We start from the raw sequence: 14,583 nt of genomic DNA on the forward strand, positions 1-14,583 counted from the left end.
TAAGAAGGCATAAGCTTAAAATATAAACAAGATTTAAAGGCATCTTTATTGTTCATTCACTTTCTGAATGAAAAGAAAAAACAGATGTTCTTTACTAGCCCAAGCTCTCTTACCAGAAAGGACCAGTAGACCCTAAAATAGGTTGCTGTGCTAAAATCTGACTCGCCATATCGAGTAGATTTTTCTAAGCCTGATCTGACACACAGCCATGCCTAGAGAAACCCAAGTCCCTACCACTGTGACCGCACAAGGACAGGGAAGGGAATAGTGAAGGGGTTATTGGTAAGATCGGTCAGTGGTCTGTGAAAACTGGTTATTGGCCATGAGAACTTTGAATACCACATGCTGGTAATGCGAAAATGAAAATATCTATTAATGAGGGAAATTGTGAATAATTGTATAATGGACGCAACAAAATTTGCTTCACCTAGATGTTGTTTCAAACTCCCAGTTACCCTTATAAAGTCTCCTTTATATTAATGCAGTTCTATGTTTGCTACAGTTGCTAGCTCACTTTGCTTTAAAATACATTACACTATTTTATAATACCTTTCTCAATGTTGCGATTAGAGATACAAATCTAACACCGTTTGAGGAGGGTTGTAAATCTTATCAAGATTTGTCTAAAATTGGAGGGCATGGCCTGGTAATCTGACATGGCGGACGTGTGCTAGGAAAGCTCCGCCTCTTATTTTACCACTATCCTGCCCAATCCTCGCCTGCAAATACAACAACGTTCCTGCCACTCTCGGAGCACTACTGCTATGTGGCAGAAGATACGGCGGAGCAGTGCGACAACCAGCCCTGGGCGGGGAGGGCAGGACGAGATTGTAGGGGTTATCGGGCCCGTCCACCTGGGTCTCAGCGGGGTGCTGCTCAGTGGCAGTGGCGCCTAGGGGGATGAGAGTCCACAGCCGTCCTTGGTGAATATATATATATATATATATATATATATATATATATCCACCCCCCCACTCCCCCCCCCCCCAGCCCTGAACCGACCATCTTTAGCTGTGGAGTGGAATGACTGCACCCACAAGGGACATTCTTATAGGCTACCCTGGGCCACAGTGGTGAACTATTGATGTCTGAGAAGACACGGCAACAGTCCAGAGGCCCGGCCTGCTAGGATACGGTTGATGCATGGGAACGGGAGCCGCGGACTTGCACTCCTAGAAGTCTCTTCACGTACAGTGATCCATATGCACCACGGCGGCTAGGGATAAGTGGTGTCTGCTGGAGGGCCCCTTGCGACGCCCTTGTGCCCGTGGTGTGGTAGTCGACTCGCCAGGGAGCAGAGAACACGTGACAGTAATTGGCCACCGAAAACCACAACCGCATCGACCCATGGATGAGGTACCCATTGGGGGAGGGGGGGGGGGGGGGTTGGATATCCCTGCTTGCAGAGGCTGTCTGGCAAGGTCCCGATGCGGCTTGTGGGTGGCAGGTCCCCCATCAAACCTTGCTCTCTACAGATGGCCTCAGCGGCCGACCCGCTTTGAGTACAATGGGCCCAACCGGACGCTGACCTCATAGAAGGGGGAAGAATCTATCTGCTGGCTAACGCACAGACTATCTCCCAGGCATCCATACTTCCCCACAGCACAGGATACAGGCAGGAACGCCCATCAAGACTCCAAACAAACCGGCAGGTGGGGCCTCAAAGCAGAGCACCATTGATCGCTATACAGAGTCAGGGGCCCCGGCTGCGGAGGAGCAGAATGCACCTACCACCACACCGGACAAAGCAACCTTATTGGATGCTATCACTCTATCTAGGGATATGTTGGATGCCAAGATAGGCGCTGTGGAGTCAGATGTCATGCTCCTTTGACAGGATCTCAGAAACGCAGTGGATAGACTCCCCCGAAACAAGAGTCTCTAGCATCAAAGACACAGTGACCACTTTCCCCCAAAAAGTCTCTACCCTTGAGACTTTGACACAAGGCCTTGCAACACGAGTAGAAGACACTGAAGAAAGAGCACGCCACAGCAACTTCCGCTTCGTGGGCTTCGTCCAGGGCAGCGAGACTCTGTGAAATTTGTCACTACCTAGCTGCTGGCGGACTCCCTCTCCACCTGCTTCATTATTGAGAGAGCGCACATGGTCCTCATCCGAAAACCTCCTCCCGACAACGAACCAAGACCAATAATTGCTAGAATACTAAACTTTCACGACAGAGACTTACGTTAGGCCAGGTTGTGGGACTCTCGGGTGTGGCTCGCAACTCACAATGATCTTTCCTGATTATACCACATTAGTCCAGCAAAAAAGTCAGTCATTCATGGAGGCCAAGGCACAGCCCCACTGCCTCAAAAAAGTGCGTACGCCCTGCACTTTCCGGCCCGCCTACGTGCGATATACAAATCTCGCACCCTGTTTTTCGATACACCCGAAGCGGTATTTGCCTGGACAGATGAAGAATTTCACGTGAAGTCCTGCACCTCACCACCACCCTAGTCAGATTCTTTCACCAGCGACAGCACTCGCCGACAACCCAAAGGAAAACTGTGCCACAGGTCCGGGTCCTCCTGGCGGTCATTGGCACACAGCGAAGATCAGTCTGTACCTCCTTGAACACTGCAAATTAATTCTGCAAGTTGGACACATGGCAGTGGTTCCATGGGCGATGGAACACGATATCCTCGACATGTACCTTGTTTGGTTTTCTTTTCTCGCAGGTTATGACTGGGTATTAATGTCTGGCATGACCCCAGTAGGGACCTCACCTGAACATCATGGAAACTTTGTTAGTGGGTTGGTTCCTGGGGATCCATTGTAAGGGCACGGTCACCAACCCCCGTTGGAGTAGGCCAGACCTGCCCGCCGCAACAGGTACTTCAATACTTCAATGTTCCTGAAGTATGGGGGGGGGGGGCATGTGGAATGTTTACTAGTTCAACATGTATGCTCCACATAACCATCATGGTGGTCCATTTAGGGGCAATTATGCACCACCTGCAATATCCAGCACACACGACATCCTGATCACGGAAGATAAGTCTGCCACCTCAGGGCAAGCTCCATATCATCAGCTGGAACATTAGAGGTATTCTAGATAAAGTGAAAAGGGGGGCAGTGCTATGACCGGCCAAGCGCCTAGGTGCAGACGTCCTAATGCTCCAGGAAACACACCTTATGGGAATAAAGATCCTATACCTGTCCAGATTCGGCTATGACTTAGTCTATCACTTAGGCTTCGTTGGAGGCTCCAGAGGCACAGCGCACCTGCTACACCTCAGAGTTCCCTTCCATTCTACACACTCCTAGATAGACAAACAAAGCAGATATGTCATTGTAGCAGGCACCATATACTGTGAGAATGTGGTCCCACCCTGGGCCCAGACCCTCATCTCACGACTATTTGGCTAGATATACCAGAAGGATTAATGACCATAGGGGGGACTGGAATGATGTAATGCACACACAGACAGAGGGCGACCCCAGGGGGGACTAGGGGACACACAAGAATCACACCTGTTGTGCTTGCCTAAAGACATCGATGGACGATACATGGTGTATGCGTCATCCAACGGAACAGGGCTACACATATTACTCACCGGTTCACCAGATGTTTTCCCACATCGGTTATCTATTTATTCCCACAAGCTATACCTATAGGATCATGCTCCGATATCACACAGCCTTCGCATAGGACCCAATCGGCCCTCCCGATTTTCCAAACCGCCCACCCCCTTCGCTGGCGTAAGTCCTTGTGGCAACTCCATGAGCAACAATATCGAACACACGTATATCGTGTACCAAAATTTAACAGACACTCATCACAAACAGTCACAACTCTTGACAGACCTCCAGGAGACATGGCACATGGAAATTGGCCCACTTGAAGACAGTGACTGGAATGAGGCACTCGAGTCCCCCTGCAGTGCAGCCATCTCATCCCACCTACGACGTATCCAATTTAAATACTTACATAGGGCATATTTCACACAATGTAAATTGTGATGGTCCGTCCTGGTGCCCTCTCCTACCTGTCTGGGCTTCAATGCTGCGGACTGTACATTCCTACACACAGTTTGGTCATGCGATGTGTTAGCCAAGTTTTGGCAGAGGGTACTTGCATGTCTATCCGAGGTTCTGGGTTTGGAGCTTCCCCCCTCTCCCCCCAAATTACCCCTCCTACATGTAGCCAATGAAATCGGGGGCAATAAATATAAATGCCACCTTCTGTTTCTAGAGTCAACAAAAAAATGCCAGTACTGCACTTCAATTCAATAGTTTCTGCTAATTGAGTAACAATCCTCAATTCGGAAAGACCAATCTTTTAGTCTGGTTTCTTATGAACATTTCTTTTTATTTTGGATTTTATTCCTAAAGTTTTTTTCTATTTTTTTTTGTTGGACCTTCTTTAAACAAAAATTATTTCACAACAAATAGAGACTTGAAAGGTACATACAAAAACATCCAATATATACAAAGACATCAAAAAATGTCACAACTCACATATAATGTATATCACTTTGCAAAATATTTAGTGGACACATTAAACATTCAAAGGACAACATTAAGTGCACTTAGAGACATGAACATACAAGACTGGACAAATTGACGAAACATTAACAAATATAGCCTGTTCAGAAACAAGTGTAAACGCCCTGTGTTAAATAAAGTTTTTTGAGAACAGGTGCGGATACTAGTGATTAGTACAAGATTTGTTTGTTCATATTTTCATATAATAGACCATCAAATAATTCAATTTTTAAGTTGTAATCCTGGGGAGATTGGTCTATTTGAGAGAACGGAGGTAAAGAGAACAGGGGTCGACGTGTTTCGAATCCCTTATGTAGCAGGGATTCTCATCAGGACCGTGAAGATTCAATCTGTATTTATGATTCAGTGGTCGGTCTCCCAACAAAGTGTCTAATCGTGTAGATAGAGATGCGGTATGACCGCGTGGTCAGTTACTTGTTGTCAGTTTCTTCAAACAATTCGGTATTAGTTTGATGGACGTGGACGCGTATGGAGGAGACTTGAGAAACTAATACCGAATTGTTTGAAGAAACTGACAACAAGTAACTGACCACGCGGTCATACCGCATCTCTATCTACACGATTAGACACTTTGTTGGGAGACCGACCACTGAATCATAAATACAGATTGAATCTTCACGGTCCTGATGAGAATCCCTGCTACATAAGGGATTCGAAACGCGTCGACCCCTGTTCTCTTTACCTCCGTTCTCTCAAATAGACCAATCTCCCCAGGATTACAACTTAAAAATTGAATTATTTGATGGTCTATTATATGAAAATATGAACAAACAAATCTTGTACTAATCACTAGTATCCGCACCTGTTCTCAAAAATCTTTATTTAACACAGGGCGTTTACACTTGTTTCTGAACAGGCTATATTTGTTAATGTTTCGTCAATTTGTCCAGTCTTGTATGTTCATGTCTCTAAGTGCACTTAATGTTGTCCTTTGAATGTTTAATGTGTCCACTAAATATTTTGCAAAGTGATATACATTATATGTGAGTTGTGACATTTTTTGATGTCTTTGTATATATTGGATGTTTTTGTATATACCTTTCAAGTCTCTATTTGTTGTGAAATAATTTTTGTTTAAAGAAGGTCCAACAAAAAAAATAGAAAAAAACTTTAGGAATAAAATCCAAAATAAAAAGAAATGTTCATAAGAAACCAGACTAAAAGATTGGTCTTTCCGAATTGAGGATTGTTACTCAATTAGCAGAAACTATTGAATTGAAGTGCAGTACTGGCATTTTTTTGTTGACTCTTGTATTGGCGCAGCCTTACTGCGTTGGAGCCAGAACCCCTATTGTTGCCACCTTCTGTTTCTAGGCCTCACCATAGCTAAGAGAGACCTAGTCCGACTCTGGAAAGCTCCTACCTCTCCATTTATAGGAGCATGGACTAGATTTTTGTGTGGGCCTGGAACGCCCAGTATTCATTGCCCAAGGGTGTCCTAAAAACACGCAAAGATATGGCAGCGCTGGGCAGATTACTGTGGTATTCTATTACCCCCCTACCTCTGGATACACATGATACGCCCGAACAGAGTTACAACTTTCCAACATTAATTAAATATTGTGTATACAAGATGATAAACAGATGTCTCTGGGAACTTGCAAGGAGATACAAATGGGTTATGGCATGCGTTAGTATTAATGTTTAATACGGTTTAGTTATTGATGCATTCGCTACAGAAACTAAGCCATGTTTGTGTATTCTACCTAAATACTCATGTATAACGGGCCCTGTTGGTCAAATGTTGCTACAAATACCAATAAAATATGTAGTGAAAAAAAAAGATTTGTCTACATTTACTGGCCAGATTTCTTTAAAATGCACCACTTGCTACTTTCGGTTACATAGATGAACCGCAACGTTTAGCAAAACAGCTGCCCAATTGATCAACGGAAGTGGCAGAATTGTGTGGTACAGCTGGCATATTTATGTAGGAACACTAGCACACCTGATCAGCCTATTGGCATAATTGAGCACTGCCCTGAGATTGTTAGCCACATTGGTAAATTTGAGTTGCTCATTATTGTATATTGGTAATAGTATGAGTTACGGGATAAAACAGATGTTATATGTCCTAGCACGTGATTCACAGAGGGCATTTTTTTTTGTCCACTATATATCGAACTCCATTTTACCTGAAATGTACGCATTTATCTTATATTTCCTAATATCCCCTTCAGTACTTCTACAAACTTTGATATTTAGTCCTGTATTAAGAAAAATGTATTTCAAATGTATGGTTTGGCCTCATTTTGGGAAAGAATTCCTGGCAGAGAGTTACTCCAATAGGAGTCACTGTTCTCTTTTGTTCCATGACTTTTTCCCCCATTTGTGCAGTTATTCTATTTTATTCATTGTGCTAATTCCACAAACATTGATGGATTTCTCTTTTTCTGCTTTTATTTTGACAAAGGATTTCGTCGGCGGTGGTACCATCGTGACAGACCAAACCAGTGTCAATGTCGGCCTTTCGAAGTTATATGAGCCATAAGGTCCTCTTGGGGCAACGAGCATTAAGATGAACCTTACAGAATCAATGACCAACTCGGCAGACCAGAGCCATCATGATTATCTCAACAGCTCATCGACACTGCAGAATGGCAATGGAACCTTCAGGGAATTCCAGGAGATTATCCACACTGCAACCCTAGTTACTTGCACCTTTTTACTGGTTATCATATTCTGTTTAGGATCTTATGGGAACTTAATCGTCTTCTTGTCCTTCTTCGATCCAGCCTTCAGGAAATTCAGAACCAACTTTGATTTCATGATCCTTAACCTTTCCTTTTGCGACCTTTTCATTTGCTGTGTGACTGCACCCATGTTTGCCTTTGTTTTGTTCTTCGACACTACTGCAAACGTTCCAGAAGCTTTCTGTTTCACTTTTCACTTAACAAGCTCTGGATTTATAATTATGTCCCTCAAAACCGTGGCTGTCATTGCACTCCACAGACTGCGGATGGTTCTTGGTCAGCAGCCCAACAGGACCGCTTCCTTCCCTTGTACCCTGCTGCTCACTGTTCTTTTGTGGACTACAAGTTTTACTTTGGCAACCTTGGCTACTCTACGGACCCGAAAATCCAAGATCTGCCTGCCAATGTACAGCCTGAATAGGGGAGAAGGGAAAATTATCCTTTACTTGTATGTAATTGACTTCACCTTTTGTGTTGCTGTTGTATCCATCTCCTACATAATGATAGCCCAAGCATTGAGGAAAAACACCCAAGTGAGAAAATGCCCCATCATAACAGTGGACACCAACCGACCACAGCCTTTCATCGGCCCTGTCGTAGATGGGGTACAGTGCACTGTCCCTGCCTTGTACAGGAACCAAAACTACAACAAGCTGCAGCATATCCAGACCCATGCCTATACGAAAAAACTAAGCCAGCTGCCATTGCCAGCCAGCAAGCTGCAGCTGGTATCTGCTGTCAATCTGTCGACAGCAAAGGATTCCAAAGCTGTTGTGACCTGTGTTGTGATTGTTCTTTCAGTTTTGGTGTGCTGTCTCCCGCTGGGCATTTCTCTCATCCAAGATGTACTTACCAATAGCAGCAGCTTCATTCTGTACCAGTTTGAGTTATGTGGATTTACACTCATATTTTTCAAATCTGGATTAAACCCATTCATCTACTCCCGCAACAGTGCTGGCCTCAGGAGGAGGGTTCTTTGGTGCATCCAGTATGTGGCTCTGGGCTTCCTTTGCTGTAAGCAGAAGACAAGGCTCCGTGCCATGGGCAAGGGAAGCCTAGAGGTGAATCGGAATAAATCATCGCACCACGAAACTAACTCAGCCTACATGCTTTCCCCAAAACCTCAGAAAAAGTTTGTGGACCAGGCATGCGGCCCAAGCCATTCTAAAGAAAGCATACTGAGTCCAAAGGTTTCTGCTGGGCACCAACATTACGGGCAGAGCAGTTCAACCCCCATCAATACTCGTATAGAACCTTACTACAGTATTTATAACAGCAGTCCGTCAGAAGAAGTTAGCACTCCCAATAGCTTGCAGCCAGTAACTTCCACATTTGGATTTGCCAAATCCTACATTGCCATGCACTATAATACCACAAATGACTTGATGCAAGAATATGACAGCACTTCTGCAAAGCAGATACCCATTCCGTCTGTTTAACAGACGGATGCAAGGCAATTGAGTCTATTTTGTCAAAATATTTCCTAACATTCTAATTTATTTTTGTTGATGAGTTGGGTATTTTTCATACCTATGAAGGATTAGTGTTTGGTTTCATTTTTTTGCACAGGAGTTCTTAACTTGGTTGCCAAATTCGTTTTAGATAGCTGGTCCTCCTAATGTGTAATATAACGTCCCTGTCTGACCATGTTTACGCTAGGGAATTTGTAAAAATTAGGTAAGACTGTACATTAAAAAGGGCCAGTGTGTTTTCGCATTCTTGTAATGTGTTTTTGCAGTATTATTACATTTCTTTTACCAACAGTACGTTAAAAGTTTGGAGCAGGTGGTGAAACATGTCGTTTCATATTGTTCTGTAGCAATTCACTAGATCCCTATCACATAGGATTCACATTTCTGAAACTGAGGAAACAAGAGGTAATAAGGGCGGTCCTTGTCTGTGTCCTCCCAAACTAATCTGCAAAGTAGCAAAACAGCCAACTGGACTATGACCGGGATTACAGTGTCCACCGGAGGAAAGTTAAGTCTCAGTTTATGGAAACCCAATGACCTGAATATCTCCCCAGTCAGAATATCAAAGGTAATTACTAAAAGTATAAGACCAGGCCTCACACACCACCGGGATGTCATGATTGTTATCTAGCAAGTGTGGCAGGCCAATAATGAAGCAAGATGGTGGTGTGTGGGGCCATTCCTTATATATTTTTTAGGTCTCGCTGAGCCCAGCACATGCGCTGGCTTGGAGAGACATTTTGGAGGTGAGTTTTCAAAGTGCTGCTGGCTGGCCTAGCGCTTGCATTCACGCAAACCGCTAGCCCTCAGCAGCACTTTGAAAACTCGTGCTTTAGCGCGTCATCGTGATCGCTTTCAGAGCGATCGCGATGACTTTCGCTTTTACGGCCGCGCAGCGTTACTTTTACTGCCAATGCTTTCGCTTTTCTCTCTCCTTTCCGTTGCTCTCCCGCTTGCTGTTTCTGCCCCCTTCTGTTTCTTTCCCTGTTGTCTCTCCTTTTGCTCCCCCACTTCTGTTCCTCTGCCTTTCCCTCTACTCTACCCCTGTTTTTTATCTGTTGCAGTTTTTATGTGGCGCGACCTCAACTTGAAGGTATTGGAGCGCTTTACCTAAGCACCGGTTTAATTACGCAAGGACACATTCATTTTTGATAGGAAGGGGGAGATTAAGTGATTTGCCCAGAATCACAGGCTGATGAGCTGACGCCGAGACTCAAATCTGTATGCCCAGTTCCAAAACCAGCTGTTCTGTCGTTACGCCACATCTTCGCTCACCTTATTTCTTCTTTCACCGCCCTACAGTCTGCTGTTTCCCTATCCTATGTAAATTAATTCCGAGACCTCGTCTCCACTGCTGTTCCTGTCTTTCCTGTTACTGTAGTTTCCCTGCTGTCCCATCCCTCCGCGCCGCCTAGCTCTGCTGTTTATCACACCCTCCCTTTGCTGCTTCCCGACCCATCCTCTCTGTTGATTTGCCCTGTCCTGCTGTTGCTCTTCCTTTTGCGCCCGTCACCTGCTCTCTCTCCTCTGGTGTTACCCTTTAATGTTCAATATATCTTTCACTCTTCCTCCATCTGCTGTCCCCACGCTTTTCTCTTTCCCTCTCCCTTCTGTTTATATCTCTCTGCCCTAATGACTCTCCCTGATGTTATTATTTATCGCTCCTATTAGTGTTTCGGTCTCTTCCCTCCCCCAGATTTCTCGGTCTGTTTTTGTCTTCGATTTCCTATAGTTGATTCTCACTCCCCCTCCTTGCTGTTTCTCTTTCCCATGCTGTTATGTTCGCCCGTATGCTCTTTATCTTTCTTGCGTCATTCCTCCCCACCCCTCCTTTCAGTGGGCTTCCTCACTCCTCATTACTAACTATTTTCCACCCGCTCCTCTATACAGCTAGCCCACCCATTGCTAAAGTCCATCTACCTCTCCCCACTGTCCTCTCATCCCTCTTTGCTTTCCCAAGATTTCACTTCTATCTACCCATCTCTATATGCTGTGCACCTATTCTTCTCTGTTGTCCATTTACCCACTGTACAGTCAGCTCATGCATTTCTACTGTCCACCTATCCTAACCTATAGTCCACCCACCTCTCACTACTGTCCATCCATTCCTCTCTTCTATCCTCAGACCACTCTACTTTCCACCCATATCTTCTGAAACATCCACCAGTTCCTCTCTGGCATCCACCCATACCACTCTACTGACACAAACTTCTCTTCAAGTCTACCCATCTCTCTGCTGAAAACCTATTCTTCTATGGCAGCTACCCATACCATTTTACTTCCCCAAACCTCTCTTGTGTCTACCTATCTCTCTCTGCTGTCCACATACTCCTCTCTATTGTCCACTCACCCTTCTGTACGGTCACCCATACACTGCTAAAGCCCACCCAGCAGATTCTACAGTAGACGCATCTCTCTGTTGTCTACCCACACATCTCTTCTCTCCTTTGAGGCCCCTACGTCTATCTACCCTTTTGCTGCCTTTCTTGTTTGCTCCTCCAACCCTCTCCCCTTCGCCTCCCTTACTTTATTCTCTTCGTTTCTGCTTACCTCTCTCCGCTCATTCGTACTTTGTGTCCACCCTATTAGTTTCTTAACTTGTGTCCTCCTCTTTTATCTCTTATATTTTTTCATCCCACCCTTCATTGGTTCTCACTTTACTCCATTCACAATACAAATCTACTTCGTTGCATCGCTTCACTATGCATCATTCTACCCGCCTGCATTTTTTTTCCTGTCTTATCTCTTTCTGTCTGCCTCTACGCTCGATTGCCTCTCTTCTCTCTGCTCCTTGCATCTCTCCCATTATTTTTATGACTCCGTACCTTTCCTTTGCCTCCCTTCTTCTGGGCTTCCCTCTCTGTACACCGTTCTGTATCGCTTTCTACCCTTCTTTAAATTAAATCGCTCCCTGTTGACCTGTTTATTCATCCTCCCCAGTGCCTGTCTCCAGTGTCTACCCAGGTTCTCCCATTAATGCCCCCTCCCGAGCCTGTGAATCTCACCCTCTTCTGCTTCTCTTACTCACACTGCCGTTTCTCCTCCCTACCAGATGTTTGGCTTATTCTATAATTTTTGTTACTCGAAGGTGATCTTATCCCCTGCTGTTTCTCTTACGCATCCCGATGTCTCATTTACTTTCTTATTTTCCATACTCTTTAAAGGGGATCTTCCACTCACCTGTTTCTCATGCTCTCTCGCAGCTAGATGGTTTGCTTATGCTCTCATTTTCTTTACTCAAAGGTGATTGTACCCCTACCTCCTGTTGTTTTGCTTATTATCTTTTAATACTTTGCCACCTCTCGGTGCCCCCTCTACCAGTATCTTTGTAGTGCCTATATCTGCCTTTTCATTATTTTCGTGTCGGTCTTCACCATTTTCTGTACTACTTCCTTGCTTTCTCCGCAACCCTTTCGTCTTCTATTTCACTACCTTTCCCTTCGTGTTTTCGCTCACCTCTTCTCTGCCATCAGCCTACTAACGCTTTCCCCTCATTCCCTCCACGTGTCCCTCTCCACCATTGGCTCTCACCCTCTCACTTGGCAGGGTTTTCACCTCACAGCTAACACACACAGCATTTGTTTCCTGCCCATGCACTCTCCCCTCCCTTCACGTTCGCAGCTGTATCTCATCCACAGGCTGGATTAGACTCGGAGACCGCTTTATTGTCCCTACATGTTTCAACAAAATGGGTCCTTCCCCTTTGGTCTCTGTGTTTTCACCCATGGGGCTCGTTGCTTTTTTCCCCGTTGTTTCTCTATTGTTGTTGTTTGCCCCGTCGTCATAGCTTTGTCATTGCTTGCGTCGTCATTAACAACCCCGATGTTGTTTGCCCCTTCCACCCCCTCAGGCGATGGAACCTGCAACTTAACATGCGCCTTCCTCCCACATTGCTTGCACTGAACCCCACACGCTCTTGCTTACACCTCCCAATCTCTAATGCCATTCCGCGTCCTTGCTTACTCTGCCCCCACTCCTGCATATGCAGCTTGTTATAAGTTGTTAGGACGGTGCTTGAGTTACTGTTTAAAGTTGTCTTTTTGCACTGTGTTCATAATGGCCAATGGAGACTGCACGGAGTTAGACATGAATGAAACGTTCCACAAAGTATTTAGAATCCATTTTGTATTATGCGCTCGCTATCCGAGTCTCAGTGGAGCTCGCTTTCATAGTAAATGGTTGACATTGCCTTATTTTGTTAATTTACTTTCTCCGATCTGTAGTTGCAGGCAGGGTTTTCACTTTACAGCTAACACACACAGCATTTGTTTCCTGTCCATGCACTCTTTCCCCCCCCTCCCCCCCCCCCCCCCCCCCCCCCCCCTTCACGTTCGCGGATGTATCTCATCCACGGGCTGAATTAGACTCGGAGACAGCTTTATTGTCCCTACATATTTCAACAAAATGGGTCCTTCCCCTTTGGTCTCTGTGTTTTCACCCATGAATTAATTTAAGAAACCGTTCTCACCACTTATCGATGGCACACACAGCGCTGTTGAGGGTTCATTAAATAACAAAAGGTGAAGGGGTTATTCAGTTCAGCGTCTGCATCCTGAATGCAAGAGCCCGAGTCCGGACGAAAAGGATACAAGAAGAAACCAGCATTGGCATAGCCAATAGGTCTCTTTGGGACCTTGTAAGTGTTTAGCCATGCAACAGTTGATGTTGTTGCACCAAGGATATTGTACTGCTTAACTAAATACTTATAAGGTTCCAAAGGCGAGACCTATTGGCTATGCCAATGCTTGTTTTAAATACCTTCAGGCCATATGAATAGGGAGATATTCAGGATATTGGTTTTCCACAAATTGAGGCATACATTTTGTCCAGTGGACACTGTAATCCCAGTGTTCTAGTCCTGTTGGCCATTTTGGTGCATTAGCAATTCACTAGGTAACTGAATTCAGCCGAGGAAGTCATAGATTTGAGACCGTTTTCTTTTTAGTCACTTCTCCGTATCTTATTCTTATAGAGTACTATGACATGTGAAGTAGCCCCTGCCTCAACGCCGGTCCCCAGCCCATTTATGCAAACCGTAAGCACTACTATTCCACAAATTTCAAACCTGTCCAATCTATACGTTAGTGTAAAAAGGACTGGAGGGATGTTTTGGTTGGGTTTCACTGCATCTGAACTTTTTTGCAAGATTGCCAGTAATAATGAGCGATAGCCAGTATTTTGGGATTTTCCACTTATAATCCTGCAATTCCATGTTGAAAAAACATATTGGACTGAATTACTTTTGATAATGCCAATGCCTGATCATCTGTATTAATTTTTAAATATTTGTGAATATTGCAAAGCTGAGAGGTAATATTCATACAAATGCAACTTTATTTTAATTTTATTTTTTTAAACGTGAAGTGTTGTTAACAGTGTTGTGTGTTAATGCCTTTTCCTCATTAAGACACCATTGGTGGGTTCCTATTTACACCATCTCTTAAAGACTGAGAATGGTAATACCATGAATGCGCACACCTTGTTAGGCCAAGTAACCATTTTGTTATTGATGTTTTTATGCTTTCGTTATCTATTAAAACACTGGAAAATTAGGCACTGTGTATTTATTTCTGAGGACTACCTAATTTTTGCTTGTCGCCACAAGAAACTAATTAAGAAATCATCTTTTTGTCTGTAAGAAAACAGTAGCAGGTAATTAGAATAAACTCCTCATTATGTGGATGGTGACAAATAAATAAAATATTTACTTTTTCAAATATTCAGAGGTTTTCCATCTTCTCTTTTAAAATCCATCCGCATTCTGTTGATCCGGTTAGTCTTCATCTTTTCCTGTTGTCCAGTCCTTGCTTTCAGAAACATTGTGACATAATTTGTTTTTAAAAATTGATTGTTTAAGGCCACCTCCAGTTTTTTTGTGTCAAAATGTCAAATAGTATTTTTCATC

At 44.3% G+C, this 14,583-nt stretch overlaps 1 protein-coding gene across 4 annotated transcripts in view; it reads left to right on the forward strand.

Moving 5' to 3' along the window:
- GPR75 (G protein-coupled receptor 75) overlaps nt 1-14,230 on the forward strand; it is a 44,224-nt gene extending 29,994 nt beyond the window's left edge. For all 4 annotated transcript variants that reach the window (XM_085613134.1, XM_085613132.1, XM_085613131.1 and 1 more), the window contains exon 2: nt 6,927-14,230. In XM_085613134.1, the coding sequence (XP_085469260.1) occupies nt 7,032-8,645 (1,614 nt within the window). In that variant the 5' untranslated portion in view covers nt 6,927-7,031 and the 3' untranslated portion in view covers nt 8,646-14,230. The remainder of the gene's footprint in view (nt 1-6,926) is intronic.
- The last annotated feature ends 353 nt before the right edge of the window (nt 14,231-14,583 follow it).

Source organism: Triturus cristatus, chromosome 6 (assembly GCF_964204655.1).
Source record: "Triturus cristatus chromosome 6, aTriCri1.1, whole genome shotgun sequence".
Classification (NCBI taxonomy): Eukaryota; Metazoa; Chordata; class Amphibia; order Caudata; family Salamandridae; genus Triturus; species Triturus cristatus.